A 17,739-nucleotide genomic window follows, 5' to 3' on the forward strand; every position below is an offset into this window, starting at 1 on the left:
ATTTACAGAGAAATTTCAATTCTCTGTGAACAAAGCTAGAGAAATTTTCAATTTTCTCTGAATTTCTCTAGTTTGAACTCAGAGAACTTTCAATTTTCTCTGGTTTGAACCCAGAAAATTTTTCTGCACGAAAATTCCTAGATCAAAATTTCTCTAAAAAAATATTAGGGACCTTAGCCATTATGAAAATATTTCTCCAGTATTACCATCTTGCGATGTTTAGTTCATTTTTTAGAACTTGTTTTTTGAATTTTTTTTTTTGTTGAAAAATTAGTAACTAGTTTGAGGTTCTTTCTCTTTTCTTTGGAGAGCTCTGGATCAATGCTGATGGACTTTAGACATTATAAAAATATTAAATATTTTTTCATGTTATAAAATCTTAATATCAATGAGTCTAAAAAAAAAACAAACCATGTTTTGTGGTTTTTCATTAGAAGCCTTTCATAGATAATCTCTCCCAATATTTCAAATTTTTCTAAGTATTATTTTACGTTTAAATTTTACGGAAAAAATTCTAAAAGAAAGAGTTTGAGTTTTAAATCTTAAATTTTTAATTTTATCAATTTAAATTTAATCTTTTAATTTATTTTCATTTTAAATCATCTATGTGCTTTGATTAACTAAAATTATTGAAAAAAAATATTTTAGTCACTAAATTTGATAAAAATACTTACTTTAAACATATTTTTATATATATTTATATTGAATTTAATGATCAAAATATATTTTTTTTCAACAATTTCACTTAGAATAATAATTAAATTAAAAATAAATAAAAAATGTTTTGCTACAAAACTGAAGTCTGATTTTTTTTTAATTATTAATAATTAATTAATTAATTTTTTATTTTATTTTAGGGAAAATTAGTCTAAGGTCCCTCTCCCATTTTTAGTAATGGAAGAGATCCACAATATTATTTTTTAATGTCTAAAGTCCCTCAACCCACACCTATCTATCACAGAGAAATTTGATATATCTCACTCCATATGAAATTGATTGCTCTCCAAATCTTTCTTTAGAGCAAAATCTCTCTCCATCTTCAGAAAATTGGATCTAGTAGTGAAGCTGTAGAGTTCTTGATCTCATGTTTCTGACGACGATCTCATGTTTCCAGCGATCTCATGTTTCCGGCGCTGGAATCCGATGCAACCGGAACACTTACAGATCTCGATCTCATCATCATCACCCAATGTGCGTAATTCTCCTCCGCCTCGATCTCGATCTTTGATTTTCCATCTCTCTCTTCTTTGCATTCCTTGCTCTTTTGCATCCTAAACACCGACCAGAACGACGATTTCCTCCAATTAACCAGCAGCAAAGCTTCGGCGAATTGAGAATGTCACAATCTGAGCCGAAGTTGCTGGACTTCGTTATGCTCTTGAAGTTGCAAATCACCACAGCTTGGTATGAAAAGCTAGCACGCAACATAAACAATTCATGAATTGAAGACCAAAATAGTTCAAAAGCAAAGAAAACAACCAATTTCTTAATATTTAACCATGTCTTCTTTGTTGCAGAGATTTGAGGTGCAATCTATAAGTATGATATGACTTTTTTAAAAACAGTTTATGAAAGCGTCCAGCAACCAAAAACATGCCAAGAAAGTAGGGATAATTGACTTTTATTCTCCCAAGTCACGCATCCTCTCTCGACCTTGCTTTCTGGTAATACCAACAAAAAAATCACACAATGATTCTCTTCAACAATTCAAAGCACCCAATCACTGTGTTACAGTGATTACCAAGGCTATGCATCCAAAGTAAATTTCTCTGGTTAGAGGAAGATTTTCTCTAGGTTTGAGTAAATTTCTCTGGGGTGAAGAAGGGAATTTATCTGGTTTTGAAGAATTTCTCTGAGTTAAATCCAGAGAAATTCTTTGAATCCAGAGAAAATAGCCGAATTTTATTTCTTGGTTGTACTCAGTGTAATTATTTTGTATATGATCTGTTTGGTATGCACATTTTTTTTTGTATCAGTGCTAGTGTTGCTATTGTTGTTGTTTTGCTTCCTTTTTTTTTTTTTTTTTGAGTTAAAAACCATAGCTGTTAGTTCTTCACATAATTTGGAAATTTCTCTGGTATAGGATTTTGAATTTTCTCTGGTAAAGGATCTGAATTTTCTCTGGTTTCATAGAGAAAGGATTCTACAAACGTAAACAAATAATCACAGAGAAATTCTGGGAACAAACCAGAGAAATTTCAAATTTCTCTGGTTTTAAATTTTTCTGGACTGAAATTTCTCTGGGTTGAAATTTCTCTGGATCGAATTTTCTCTGGTTGAATTTTCTCTGGATCGAATTTTCTCTGGATCGAATTTTCTCTGGATTGATGTTGAGGGACCTTAGACATTATAAAAATATTGAGTGTCCTTTATGCTATAAAATCATAATACCAGGGACCTTAAAAAAAAAAAATCTTTATTTTATAATTAGTCAAATTTTATACTCCTATTTACAAATCAATTTTCCTTAAAATACTTGTAGAGAAGACCAAAACTAGAAGTAAAAGAGAGAGATCATCACATTCACCGGTAAGGTGGTTGAGACCTCCGCCCAGTTTCGATGCACTCGAGAAAACATCCCTTCTTCCTCACTCTCTTCTACTAATACCAACCCACCTTCACCTCCACCTCCACCTCCGTCTCCAAATCCTCGCCATTTGTCTCTCTCTCTCTCTCTCCATCAATGGCTCACCTTCTCAACACCGCCTTCATTCCATCCTCCTCCTCCCTCCGCCGCCACTCCTCCTCCTCTCTCTCTTCCCCTTCACTCCCCTCCCCCAGCATCAGAAAAACCCTAATTCAAGCCAAGATCCGAGAGATCTTCATGCCGGCTCTGAGCTCCACGATGACCGAGGGCAAGATTGTCTCCTGGGTCAAGTCCGAGGGCGACAAGCTCTCCAAGGGCGAATCTGTCGTCGTCGTCGAGTCCGACAAGGCCGACATGGACGTCGAGACCTTCTACGACGGCTACCTCGCCGCCATCATGGTCGACGAAGGCGGCGTCGCCACCGTCGGCTCCGCCATCGCTCTCCTCGCCGAGACCGAGGACGAAATCGCCGAGGCCAAATCCAAGGCCTCCAATTCATCTCCTTCTTCTTCCTCGGCTGCAGTTTCCGATTCGCCGCCGGTGGAGGTTTCAGCCCCCCCGCCGCTGCCGGTGGTAGCAAAAGCTGCTCCGGGAGCGGCCGCGGCGGCGTCGTCGGTGCACCCGGCGTCTGAAGGTGGGAAAAGGATTGTGGCATCGCCGTACGCGAAGAAGCTAGCGAAGGAATTAAATGTGGATTTGCGTGGGGTGGTGGGGTCTGGGCCGATGGGGAGAATTGTTGCTAAGGATGTTGAGGCTGCCGCCGTTGCTGGTGGTGCGCCTGCTGCCACCGAAGCCGAAGCGCCGAAGGTTGTGGTGAGCCCCAAGCTTGAGTTGGGTTCGGTTGTTCCGTTTACGACAATGCAGAATGCTGTTAGTAGGAACATGGTTGAGAGTCTCGCCGTTCCGACTTTTAGAGTTGGGTATACTATCACTACCGAGGCACTCGATTCTCTGTACAAGAAGGTAACAATTTCTCCAAATTAAGTTGGATTGGACTAGTTGCAATTGTTGTGAATTGTTGATTGTGCTCCTGAAATTCAATCCAAATAAAAAAAATAGGGTAATTTAGATTTGGAGGTGAGAGAAATTAAAAAAAAAAAAAAAAAAAAACCCCTTTTGACATTCTTATTAAGTTGGCTGGGAAAATCAGTTGAATGATTAGGAAATGAAGTTAAAAATGGAGGATAAGCCAAATAATCTATAAAAAATAAAAATAAAATTAAGGGTCCATTTTGATGGATGTGACATTAATCATTCAATAAGAATAACTCAAGTTTGGATTTTATGGTTTATTATGAATTTCAAAATTGAAAAGTAGTTATTTGAAATCATGCTAAGAATTTTCTTTTTACCTAGAAGGACCTAGAAGGATCCTACTAAAATTCATATCTTCTATTTTAACTTAGAAAATGTTTGTTGGCCCGAATTTTTGTGGCTCGAATGTGTTAAAACGACGTCATTTTGGGTGTTTCGAGTTATGTTGTTTCGGGCCACATAGCATTGTCATTTCAACTTATCTTCTTGTGTAATTTTTTTTTTACCTATAATAGCTAACTCTCCAATATTTTTAACTTCAAATCCCTTGATTTGAAATTTACATCCATCCAAATGGATCCTAAGTTTATCTTAAATTGGCATTGCGGCAACAATTTTGGATTGATGGTGAGCAACTAATAGTATTCGAAACCATGTGATAAATTAATAGTATTTTTTTTTTTTTTTTTGATTCTTTAGAATGATGATATGCTATCCATTTTTGTTGAGTGATTGGTTTGTGTTGATAATCTTTTTAGATTAAATCAAAGGGAGTAACTATGACAGCATTACTAGCAAAGGCGACTGCTCTTGCATTGGTTAAACATCCTGTTGTGAACTCTAGTTGTAGAGACGGTAAGAGCTTTACATATAACAGTAGTATCAACATTGCAGTTGCGGTGGCTATGGATGGTGGGTTGATTACTCCAGTGCTTCAGGATGCTGATAAGGTGATGTTATGCTGGTTTTTTTTTATGTAATCTTAATTGCCTTTTTGGTTTCTATATTTGTGTTGTTATACTTACAAAGGGTTTGTGCAAATCTTGTTTTAGGTTGACATATATTCCTTGTCAAGAAGGTGGAAGGAGTTAGTTGATAAGGCCCGGACCAAGCAGCTGCAACCTCATGAATACAGTACAGGTATTTAGTGATCTCTCTACTTATACATGCTTGCTCCATAAACACACATCATCTTCCCATGTAGAGTAGTCAATGATTACCATTAGTAACATTGTCTACTTGTCTTGCTTCTTTCACAACTCAGTTGTTTTTTTTTTTTTTTTTTTTTATATATATATATATATATATATTTATACTATGATACTTGATATTCTTGATTTGTATTTTAACGAATCAATTGGTATTTATTGGGAGCTGATGGTTGATACTGAAGTACTCAACTCTTTTAAAAGAATAAAAACACATTCCTTTTTATGTAAGTCATTAGTTACTATGAGTTTTGAAAACATGAGAGCCATGGATTAGGCAATGCAGGTTAATATAACACAAGTATCCGGTTGATATGATAGTTAGCAAAGTTGTTTTTGTTAGATTATATGTTTATTCATTATTTTTTCCCAATAAGAATTTGTCAATACATTTTAAACACTTTGTAACATTTATTAATGTCAATTAACTTCTAATCCACTTTTCAGTATGCTGTATATGTTATCCCTAATATAACTACTCTGAAGCAACTATAGTGTCGAGTGAGTTATCCAAATGAATATGATTATGGGTGTCTATTTTGGCTTATTCCTGTATAGAATATCCATGATGTTTGTGATAAGTCAAGTAATATATTTTTACTTCCACGGAAATCTCTTTTGTATGAATATATGCGTTTTGATAATAGCAAGTCTTGTTTGATTTTTTCCCCAAACCAGTTTTTGTTATCCCTTAACTGTGTTTTCAGGATTATTGTATTTCAACTTTTCTTTGGAAATAAAAGAATATTTTGAAGTCGCATTCATAAAAGATCCAATGCCAAAATTTTTGGGGAATGACATTAGAGTAGAAGCTGAACTTACTCTTGTAATTGGCTGGCTATAAGTAAACCATTCTAAATAGTATAAATCATAAGACTTTGCAAGGACTATATATTTCTTGCTTATTCATATTGCCATATGGAGGGCATACGGGGCTAGCTCTTAGCCCTTTATTTATTTATGTGTTTTGTGTGTGTACTTTGGTCTGGTAGATGCAATGTGAGAAAGATTGATATGACATGATCCTTGTAATGGAAATGTTATGGGAGAGGGGAGAAGACCTAAATTGACATTGGATGTTGTAGTAAAAAATAGTTATTTAATTTAACCATATAGGTTTTGATAGAGCATAATGACAAAAAGTTATTCATGTAGCCGACATAGTTATACCTTGCATGTACTATTTTTGCCTATTTTGGTGCACTTTAGCGATGTACTCCATAAAAAAGAGTAAGAAAAAGTACATTTGAGGGCGATTGTGGTAAGGGATGCTAGGGTTGATAGGGGGATTGAAGTTGGGTAACCTGGCGGAGTCTCTTATTGATTTGATGTTGGTGCTTGTTGGAGGAGCAGAGTATGGTGATAGTTCGGCTTGCTTTGGAAACAGACAAAGGACAGATGAGCTTCAAGAAGGGCACGATAAGCTTCTTCATTCTAATTTGGGAGAGGGGAATGAGGCGTCTAAATAAGTTATGCAAAGGGTCAAAGGTCTTGCAAAATTTATTGGAATCCCATATGAGGGATTTAAAGAGGATGTTATGAAACTGATAGCAGCTATTGAAGCAAAAATGAGGCTAGGACGGATGAAATGTCTATTAAGAGGAATTAGGAAAGCAAGGCTAGAAGTGGTGGAGAGTTGAGAATTTGGTTAGTACCATCAAGGCATCAATTGTGATAGTAGAGATAATAGGGCTAGACTGGAGGGAGGTACAGGAGGCGTTCGTTGATGGCAATCCTGTTTCGTTGCTTTTGGACCCTTATGGTCTCCTTGCAGGCTTGCATTTGTGTGTGTGTAAGAAGAAAAAAGGGTATACAATAAAGCTCAAGACACGTCCAAAAAGGACACATGCAGACATGACGAAGAGGCCCACCACCTCATAAACGAGGCAACTCAAAACCTGACGAAGCCAATAGAATAAAGCCACTCACAAGCCTGAGAGGCTAGGCCAAATAAAACATTTTCTCACACCAAGTGGAGCAGACACAAGAGTTTGAGTTCATATAGGGGTTCTTTTGTTTTGCTGTTGTACCTGATGGTGTCACCATGGACCCTTTAATAAAATGTTGTTTAATATTTTTCTGTATATTTTGTGGATCAGGGTTATTTCGATGATTTGTAAAATTTCTGGATATGAGCTGTAGGTTAACACTGTTAGCAAATCTGGGAGAGAGGAAAACACTGTATTAATCCATCAAAACCTAATTACATAGTTTGTACAAAACTAAAAATATAGAGAGCAAAATCTTAAATTACTGTAATGACTAAAATACCCTTGTACAAAATATAAAATAACGAAAATATTGAGCGATAGAAGAAATCATTTTTTTTCATGCTTCATTATATATATATTTTTTGACTTAGTTTTTATCTTATTCCCATAGCACATTAATTGAAACATGAAAAGGGGTATCAGCCTGGTACTCATGCTCTATGGGTGAGACATAGACCTGCCTATAGATCCAAAAAAGTCGTGTAGAAAACAGCATTAAATATATAGAATAATCAAATATTTCAGATTCCTGAGCACGAAAACATTTGATTAGTTCACTTTTGATGAGATGATATTAATCACAAATTTATCTACTTACTATAGTTATGTGTTATAGTTTCAGTATATTTTTCTAAGATTGTTTCTTTGCTACTTGTACTTGATGCCATGTGTCTTCGTGATGCTTTTTGGTACTCAACTCAACTTAGCAAAGCTTTTGTTCTAATTACTTGGAGTCAGCTACATGAATACATTTCCTACAATTAGTTCTATTTGCAATCATATCCTTAACTAAGGATAGTCATGTCGTTTGTTATCACACCTCCTTGGCCTTACTCTATTTGTTTTACCACCTTCCATTTGGATCAAATCGCTAACACCCGAATGAAAGAATTTAGGATCCATGTTTGTAATGGTGTGACTGTGAGGCTATGTTTGGATTGAGAACTCGTCAAAGGAAAGGAAAAAAAAGAAAGGGAAATGGAATCTATGAAGCACGGACACGGACACGGACACGGGACACAGCAATTTCTAAAAAATGGGGACACGGACACGGCAGGGGACACGGCAAATTTTTTAATTTTTTTATAAATATTTTTATTTTAATACACATTAATTATTTTATTTATTTATTATATTTTTTAAATAATGTGTTATTGCTAATTTATTATTTTTATTTTTAAATGATATATATATATTATATATAAATAAAAATATATAACAAATAAAGAATAATAAAATATGTTAAAATAAATAAAAAGAAAAATTAGATATTTTATTTTATTATATATGATTTAATTAGATTTCTTTTAAATAATTGGATGATTTATTTTATTTATTATATGTTAAAAAGTTAAGAAATAATAATTTATAAAAATTATTATTATATATGATATTTTAAGAAATAATAATTAAATATTTTATTTTACAAGATAAAAATTATAATTTATATATTTTATTATATATATTAGATATGATAAATTATATTATATATATATATATATTATATGATCAATTATCTTATATAAAGTTAATTATATGCAAAAACACAGAGAAAGAGGGAGAGGGAGAGGGAGAGGGAGAACAGAGACGATCGAAGACAGAGAGAGAGAGAGAGAGGACAGAGACGATTGAACAGAGACGATCGAACAGAAAGAAAGAGCGAGAGAGAGAGAGAGCTTACCTTCGAAGTCGTTTGGATGGAAGACGACTGATGGAGATCGACTGATCGATTGAGAGAGAGGGGCTTACCTTCGATTGACTTGATGGGGGTCAAGGGTCTTCGATCGACTGGATGGAGGCGGTGGATCAATTGGTTTAAATCAACTGATGGAGGTAGGTCTTCGATTGGATAAGCCTGAACCGACTGTCTCTTGACCTTGATCTTCTCCTTCTCTTTTGCTCTTTGTGTCTAGATTTGGACACGCGTGTCCAGATTTGGTGGACACGCGTGTCCCCGCCGTGTACCCTGTAAAAAAATAATTAAATTAAAGGGACACGCCACCCAGCGTGTCCAGTACGTGTCCCCGTGTCCCCGACGTGTCCCCGTGTCAGACACCCCCATGGCATGGAATCTGGTGTGTCCATGCTTCATAGAATGGAATTATTTATTTATTTTCCCTTAACAAAATACCATAATGAAACACAACCTAAATTTTATGTTGGCTGTCGACCTACCACAATCCTCCTCTTTTTTCTGTAAGACTGACTGTACAAAAGATAAATTACTAAGTACGAAACAGGAGGAATTTCTTGCTGTTTCTTGATGTGCAATAAATATATACCTGGATGATTAAACAATTTATTGAGTGCTGTTTGCTGTGATTAATTGTTAATAAGCAATCAATATGATGTTTTATGATTATCTTATAGGGTGTAGGTAATTTATGATTATCATCTCAAGAAACATGTAGTAATGCTCTGCTTCCTTTCTGATGATGTTATTCTATGGTCATCCTGTACCAGAAGTTACATACATCGTCCCCACTCAACTTTCTTAGAAAATAACTGTGTTATATGCTTACTAATTGTGGTTGTTTTGGTGTTGTAGGCACTTTTACTCTCTCCAACCTTGGTATGTTTGGTGTGGACCGCTTTGATGCCATCTTGCCACCAGGAACTGTAAGTGACAAAGTTTGAATTTGGATGTGATTGTCAATTCTGCATTACTTTACTGATAATTTTTGACTGAATTGTATCTGTCTGGAATTTAACCACTATAATGTGTATTGTATGTTCTCAGGGTGCAATAATGGCTGTTGGAGCATCTCAGCCCACTGTCGTTGCCACCAAGGATGGTCGGATTGGCATGAAAAACCAGATGCAGGTAACATATATTTCCATGTATTTTCTTTCTTCTTGGTTCCACAATTTACTTCAGATGTGATATTATTATAATTTTTTTTTTCCTTTGGCAAAACCTTGGGAAGGGATTATGTATTGAATTCTTACACCAGGAAATGCAATTTCCACAGGTAAATGTTACTGCAGATCATCGTGTCATATATGGTGCGGATCTGGCTTCATTCTTGCAAACCCTAGCTAAGATAATTGAGGATCCTAAAGATCTTACCCTATAGGATCGTACTATGTGGTCTGAGATTATTTCCTTGTAGTGTGTTCCTCCACTTCTACTCTTCAATTATCATCCTTGATCTTGGTGGGGTAAGTTTGTTGAGAAATTTGAGACCTAATCACTATCTTCTCAATCAAGGTTCCGAGGGACAACAGGCGCAGAATTTTGAAAAGCAATTGTATTGGCATGTTTCCCATTTCATAATCTTTTGTTGAGTTTCAATTTATAATGTCCTTTCAAAAACCAAATCCACCATCTTTCAATTATTTATGTCACTATTTTGTTTGTTTGTTTGTTTGTTTTTTTGTTGGGCGAATATGTCACTAGTTTGTTGAGGATTGATATATGTTCATGGAAATTTTTCGCAACAAAGTTCATTCAAGTAGATTCCCTTGTCAAATATGATAACTGTTTGATATGGTTTGCTGTTTGTTACATTATCAACATCGACTTGTATTTCCATACTGTACTAGGCTGAGAACCTAGTCTTCAGTACGATTTTTGGTGGGCAGCCACTGCTTCCATGGTTTTGTTGAAAGTCAACATTGGTATTGTAGTGTTTATGAGGTGCTTGTTTCTACTTATATCAACAAGAATAGTCGAGGAACATACAAACCCATCACAAAATTTGATAAATTTTGTAAAATCTTATAAACTTGTGTGTATTTTGTGTTTGGCTTTTGTATTTGTCGCAGAATTGATTCAAAAAGGGGTAAAAGGAAAAAAGCCTTTGTTCATGTTCATGCACACTGTCACAAGCAGTGCAGGTATTTTCCCATGTTAGCACATGAATTAACATTTATCTGTAAGTGGTTGATGTAATAATAGTACCAACAAAGGGGTGTATTAGAAATGGTGAAAATTTTGGTCCTAAAAGGATAGAATTCATAACTAGAAGTCCAATTTTGTCACTAAAAATATAACAGTGACATTTTTGACAATCTAGATTTTTCATTTCAAAAAAATAAATTTGTTCCAAAATTTTTATTTCTGAAACATTAATTTGGTGTAGTGTAAAGAGGAATTATTGGGTATTGACTGATGGTGCTTTTCTTAAATGTAATTGATTTATACAGTGGAGTCCATCATATTTATGTTAATGTTTTACTTGACGATAAAAATGTAATAATGGGTGATTAACAAGGAGTATCAGATGCAATATCACATGCTACTCTCCTTGTAACCAATAATTTTTCCCTAGGATGATGCAAAGAAGCAAGAGCGAGGGTTTCAAAATCTTAATTGATTCTGCAAAATGCTAAAAATAATTAAAAAAAAAAAAAGAGACAAAAAGGAAGAGGAAACGACTTTGAAATGTATTTAAACTAAAAAAATCCTAATAAGCATTGGAAATATACTATTAAAGTCTAGAATCTAAGCCAGAACATGCAATGAAAATGCCAAGAACATATTGCAAAGAATGTAACTTCAATTTTATTGCATACAACATAATGTCCTTGAAGTACATGTAAATCTAATGCCACAATTTTTCAAGGAATTATAACTTATCATTTATTATATTAAGAACAGTACTAAAGCTCCTAACATATTTTGCGTGCAACAACCAACTACAGGACACATGAAGAAGCTGCCATGAAAACGAACAAGTAGTGCCGAGTCATACGATATTTATTTTTCATGAGAGTGAATGCGAAAACAAGTCGGAGGATATTTATTTTTCATGAGGGTGAAGGCGAACCGGGGCACCATGCACTGGAGTGGGGGATCCGCGGAATACGATCTTTTCATTCGGAATTGCTTTCTCCATTTCAAATTTTGTAACCACATTATGCAAGAAAACAAGTATCTCTAGTCTTGCGTACTCTTTTCCAGGGCACATTCGAGGTCCTCCTCCAAAGGGTACGAAGGTGTACGGTGCAGGCCCACTTCCATCAAATCTTGAAGGATCAAACTTTTCTGGTTCCGGGAAGTACTTAGGATTCTTGTGTGTTGTATGTACTGTCCAAAAAGCCTACACAAAATTTGTTTTTGATTAGTCTTGATTGAATTGATTTAATTTTATACCATGTCATGTTTTAGAATTAATGACATCACTAACCTTCCACCCCTTAGGAATGGTAAAACCGGCGTATGTGAAGTCAGTTGTGGTCTCTCTAAATGATCCTAGAGCAGATGGTGCTAACCTCATTGATTCACGCAACACATTCCACGAATACTTCATCTTCTCGATGTCTTCCCAAGTTAACAACTCTCCAGAACCTTTCGATTTTGCAATTTCCATTTGTTCTGTAGATCAAGATAGACAAATTTTCATGTAATTGAGAGGTATTAAACATATAATTGTTAGTGAATTTTAACTATTTAAGCCAAAATCAGTGATTATTACCTTTCAAAACTTCTTGATAAATATGGGGAAGCTGTGCAAGAAAGTTCAAGACCATGGTGAGTGCTGTACTGGTAGTGTCATAACTGGCAACTAGTAAGCCAATAATGTTATTAGATATCTCCATTTCATTCAACAACAACTTGTCATTCTCTTCATCCATAGCAAGCAACATTTGTGACAACATATCTTTAGTGACAAAATCTTTATTCTCCGACAGTTGATTTTTCCTCTGCCTAATAAGTGATAAAAGCTCATCCCGAATCATTTTCCCTCCTTTGATGGCGCGATTATAGGCAGTGCCGGGAAAATTAAAGGGCACAGAAAACATACCAGATATAACAAGGCCAAACGGATCCGATAACCTTTTGATGTCCTCGGGATCTTCAATTTTCAAAAACAAACGACATGCCAAATCAAAAGTGTACTTCTTTGAAGAAGGAAAAACCTTAATTTCCTTTCGCGGACTCCATTCTGCCTCTATGTGTTTGCGTGCCATGGAATCCATTATCGGTATGTAATTGCGCAGAGCTTCTGGCCTTAGCATTTCTTGCATAAAGTTGTGCTTCGCTATTATATCTTTTGGAGAATTCTCAACAAAAGTTGGGAAGACCAAAGCCTTTTTGATTGAGAGCGGTAACCATGAGGTGAGAAGCTTGCTGTCATTGGAGAAAAAGAACTTGTTCCCTGCTGGTCCACAAAACACTGCCATCTCCTCTCCCAAAAGGGACGTTCGGAACACATCTGGCGAGCATTTGTTCATTCTTCCACTGATGTATTTCTCCGGGCCTAACATGGAAAACTTTATGCTTTCTCCAACCACCGGCCATCCAGTTGTGCCTGGTGGAAGTTTTTTTGGGCTGCCAGCGTCTGGGTTTTTAGCCCGAAAGACGAGAAAGAGTGATGCAATGAGGGTTACAAGGAGCAGTAGATATGAGAATAAGGCATCCATGCTTTTCTTGTAGTGTGAAATTTCACTGTTTTTCAATTGGAAAAACTCAGGATGTGTTTGCTTCTAGGAAGGTTAGAGAATGAGTATTTATAGGAAAACAAAGGCATGCAAAACATAAATAACATACCAATGAAGCCAAAGCAAAGTATTAAAGTTGTGTGTGAATTGTGTTATACCATTTATGAATCATATGCACTGAATGTTGACAAAATTTGGTATTGTCACCACCATGAGAATGTCGCCCAAGTTTAACAATTATCCCATTAATTTTAACCCAAAAATAAAAAAAATAAAAAAATTACATTGATATCTTATCTACGGAATTTTGTCTTTAGTTTCTAATAGATTTATTTTCACAGGACCAGGTTATCTCCAGTAGTCCAGTCCGGCCATTGGGCCATTTATGGATCCTATTTTGATAATTTACTCCGTCTATTTTTAGGCATTACAATAAAGAATTAATTTCACTTTTTATTCTTGAATTATGGTCAAATTGTCTACTTGAATTCTAAACTATCGATTGAGTTTATTAAATCGCTAAAGTATATAAATCAAAGTTGAATCTATTAATTTAATTCAAATTTATTTAGTCTCAGAATATATTATAAAAAAAAAAAATTAAGCTCATAAGTATTAGAAATTAATAAAAGACTCTACCAAGTTAAGATTTTATTTGCAAAAAGCCTTAAATTTCTATTCTGTCTTTACAAAATATTTTGTTTCGTTGTGTGTTTAAAATTTCTTAACTTTGCTAATAAAATTATATGAATATTAGATATACTGTAGAAGTAGAATTATATAATTTAAATAATTGTATTTCGCTATAAAGAATAATAGAATAAATATTTCATTAATTAAGTTATTCAAAGAACTTAATGAATTACTTAAAGACAATCAATTAAAAATTATAAATGAAATTTTACATATAATACCAGATAAAGGTAAGTAAGTAGCTAAAATATTATAGATAAAAACCTTTACCTTTATAAAAGAAATTCACTAGAAGAACTGAGGTCTACTTTTTTAAGACAATAAAAATTAAGATTTTTAAGGAATAAAATTTTAATTAGGTAGGTTCTTTTAATAGTTATAGGCTTGTATTTTATTTTTGTAATCTTTTCATGAACTAAATAGGTTTGAATTAAATATTTTAGGAACTTTAACAAATTGAATTGATAGTTTAGAAACTAAGTAGACTTTGATTTATATAATTTAGGGATTTTGTAGACTCAATCAATAATTCAGGAATTAAATAAATAATTTGATGATAATTTAGAAGTAGATTGTGAAAATAAAGCCCAACAATAAATTAAAATTTTAAAGACAAAAATTTAGGGACAAAATCTCTAAGTTACCAAATGTGTTATTGTTATATTTTTAATGATGAAATATTTTGACACAAAATTGTTCTCTAAAAGTGTATTTATAGAAATGTAGGGGATACAAAAAAAATTAACAAAGCTATGGTAGTGAATATGAAACTATGAAAAATGTTTAGAGAACAATAAATTTTTTAGTCTTGATCAAATAGATTAAAAATAGAATTCCCATGTGTTTGCACCTGTTTTTTGCAAGGCCCATTGACAGGTGGTTTAGTCAATTGAGGACACGTGGCTAAGGCCTCGTTTGGCAAGTGGCTCTTTTAGCTAAAAAATTAAAAAGTCACTAAAAAAAATTAAAAAGCCAAGAATTCATACAAAAAAGTCAAAGATTCTCATTTTTCTCTATTTTTTGCACATCTTTTCGTAAAAAGTTAAAAAGTCATCTCAAACATACTAGTTTTTTTTAGCTCATATTTTAGTCAAATAGCCAAAAAGTTAATAAATTAGCCTGTTTTCAAATGAGGCCTAAGTCTAGGTTGGATAGTTGGCATCAGAAAACAAGGGTCATCAAGTTTTGTGCCTATGGATTAGCATTGGATGGTGGACCAGTTACTGGTAGTGATCATGGACTTAGTGGGTAGTCCTTCAAGAGGAAGGATGAACAAAGTGGGAGTCTTTCTATGTCGAGGGTAGGTTAGAAGGGCTTGTAGGCACGTGATAACTTGAAAAAGGGGCAGTTCGACAGACAAAAGTGAATGACTAATGTGATTGGAAGGCCTAGAAGCCAGGAAGTAGTTGTAGCAATTATAGATTGAAGAGATCATGGAGGCGTGGGAAAGAAAAAGTATAAAGGCCAGAAATTTGCAGAGAGGGAGAACAACATCAAGAACAACACAACAACTTAGTTATTTAGACTTAGGAGTAGTTCAGATTGTAACTTAGGAGTAGTTTCTCTCTGTAATTTGTAATCTTTGTAAACATTGGTGGTTTCATTTTGAAATCATCTTTAGTTTGCTTTGTTTACTTTGTTTGATATTCTTGATTGTAACTTTTGTTCCAAAAAAGTCCGTGTACTTTCAAGGCATTTGAATAAAAAACACAATCACTTGATTGCTCTTGTTCGATTGTTTAATCAAAATTGTTGTTTAATTCCAGTCGATTGGGAGTTAGCATAATTTTTACTAACAATTTTTGGCACGCCTAGTGGGACCTGTCTAATTTGGAGTTATGGCGATGAAGAAGCAAACTAATGCTTATGGAATCATACCTTTAAGTGGCATATCTACGTCTTATGCACCCATGGATGCAAACCGCCAATGGAATGACATTATTCCCATGGGTATAAATTATCAATGGAATGTCTCCTCTTCCATGTCTAAAGATTGCCAATATTATAGAAATAATTCTAACACCTATTACCAAAATAATGGCATGATAAATGATATGGAAAGAATGATTCGGTACTGTAAAGAAGAAATTTATTGGCACGGGAGTGAAAGTTTGGCCATAAAAAGAGAAACTAATTTTCTTTATTGGCAAAGATTTCAAATAGTTTCATTAACTCCATATTATTTGATGCAAGGAGCTTTAAATTATTTTGATGAAAAAATTCATCAACTTGAAGGTCAAATTTACCTAATTGATGAAGAAATTCGATATTGGGAGCATAATTTAGAAGGCTTAATGGCCAAAAAAAAAAATTAAGGTATGAAAATAATATGGCTTAGGAGGCTAATACCCATATTTCTAAGAAGCCAATTATTCATGAAAAGCCAAGGTATGTGACTCGAAAGGGTTGGTACACCAAGTCATGAAGTACTTCATAGGCCAATAGTGACTAAAATAAAAAAATAGTCCATTCTCTCAAAAGATGTTCAAAATCCATTGTAAAATGATGATGAAAATACACTTGGGGGGCATGATTTTTTGCCAAACAAGGCAAAGAGTGCCCAGCCATTAATGGCTAAAAAAAAAAAAACAGTCCCTTTTGACAAGGAATGATGAAGATCCATCACAAAATGATGGTGAAGATTTACTTGAGGGGCATAATTTTAAGTCAAAGATGACTAAAAATTATGAATGTTGGGGGCATGATTTTAGACCAAAAGTGGCTGAAAATTATGAACAACCCCCGTCTGTTGAATTTGAATTTTTTTACATTGTTAATTTTGTCAAAAAATTTGATTTTCTAAAGCCGTTTGATATTATGGTTTCTGCTACCTAACGACTACCATGGATTTGTGGTTCACATCAAAAGTTGATTTTGCTAAATTGGTTAACAAAAATATTTTATTCTTATAAGTTTGATGCAATACAAAAATGCATAAAATGGCCATATAAAAGACACTACTCGGCCAAACAATGGCCAATGGTTTAAATTCTGCATGAAGTTTGAGGGAGTTGACAAATCGATAGAGGGCTAATTGATTATGCAAAAATCAACAGCAGAAAGAATTAAAAATAATGAAGTTTGAGAGAGTTGGCAAATCGATAGAAGACTAATTGATTATGCAAAAATCGACAGAAGGAAGGAAAAACAAAATTTCATAGACTAGTTTGTTGGAAGAGCCACTGCCAATATTGATTGAAGTGAATGTTAGTGATACCTTAAACAAGGAACCTTGGAATAATAATGACCACGTTGAACTCCACAAAAAATGTTAATATCTTTTGGTTTCAAAATTTTTGCTAAATGTTATGAGTGTGGACATACGCCTTGTTTTAGTAAGTACGAGTGATTCCATTCTTAAAGAGTTTAGGATATTGTTTGTGCCATAAATTTAGTCTCATTGATTGTGTGATGTCAATTATGGCCAAAATAGTCTATGAATTTTAGTAAATATGGATTGTTCCAAGTTTTGTCTTTTATATCATTTAAGGCAAAATTCACTTTTACCTTAAATGGAAAGCATTGTTTGCACTTGTTTTTTGCCGGGCCCTATCAACAGGTTGTCCAGTCAATTGAGGACACGTGGCTAAGTCCAGGTTGGATAGTTGGCATCAGAAAACAAGGGTCATCAGGGTTTGTGCCTATGGGTTATCATTGGATGGTGGAGCAGTTATTGGCAGTGATCATAGACTTAGTGGGCAGTCCTTTAAGAGAAAGCGTGAACAAAGTGGGATTCTTTCTCTGTCGATGGAAGGTTAGAAGGGCTTGTAGGCACGTAATAACTTCAAGAAAGGGCAGTTCGATAGACAAGAGTGAAGGTCTAATGTAATTGGAAGGC

The 17,739-nt window shown here is 34.4% G+C and overlaps 2 protein-coding genes across 2 annotated transcripts; one reads left to right on the plus strand and one right to left on the minus strand.

Annotated features, from left to right (window-relative positions):
- Positions 1 to 2,431: 2,431 nt before the first annotated feature.
- On the plus strand, positions 2,432 to 10,294 carry LOC114270115 (dihydrolipoyllysine-residue acetyltransferase component 5 of pyruvate dehydrogenase complex, chloroplastic). The gene is made up of 6 exons (XM_082874746.1): positions 2,432 to 3,550; positions 4,381 to 4,572; positions 4,675 to 4,762; positions 9,370 to 9,440; positions 9,562 to 9,645; positions 9,794 to 10,294. The coding sequence occupies exons 1-6, from the start codon at positions 2,684 to 2,686 to the stop codon at positions 9,896 to 9,898; spliced, it is 1,407 nt and encodes a 468-aa protein (XP_082730872.1). The 5' UTR covers positions 2,432 to 2,683; the 3' UTR covers positions 9,899 to 10,294.
- A 1,013-nt stretch (positions 10,295 to 11,307) lies between these two features.
- On the minus strand, positions 11,308 to 13,190 carry LOC145792884 (beta-amyrin 6-beta-monooxygenase-like). The gene is made up of 3 exons (XM_082874745.1): positions 12,242 to 13,190; positions 11,954 to 12,141; positions 11,308 to 11,866 (listed from the first exon to the last, which is right to left on the minus strand). Exons 1-3 carry the CDS (start codon positions 13,188 to 13,190, stop codon positions 11,567 to 11,569), a joined length of 1,437 nt encoding a protein of 478 aa, XP_082730871.1. The 3' UTR covers positions 11,308 to 11,566.
- Positions 13,191 to 17,739: the final 4,549 nt, after the last annotated feature.

This window comes from Camellia sinensis, chromosome 6, assembly GCF_055761805.1.
Source record: "Camellia sinensis isolate YWXY chromosome 6, ASM5576180v1, whole genome shotgun sequence".
In the NCBI taxonomy this organism is placed as follows: Eukaryota; Viridiplantae; Streptophyta; class Magnoliopsida; order Ericales; family Theaceae; genus Camellia; species Camellia sinensis.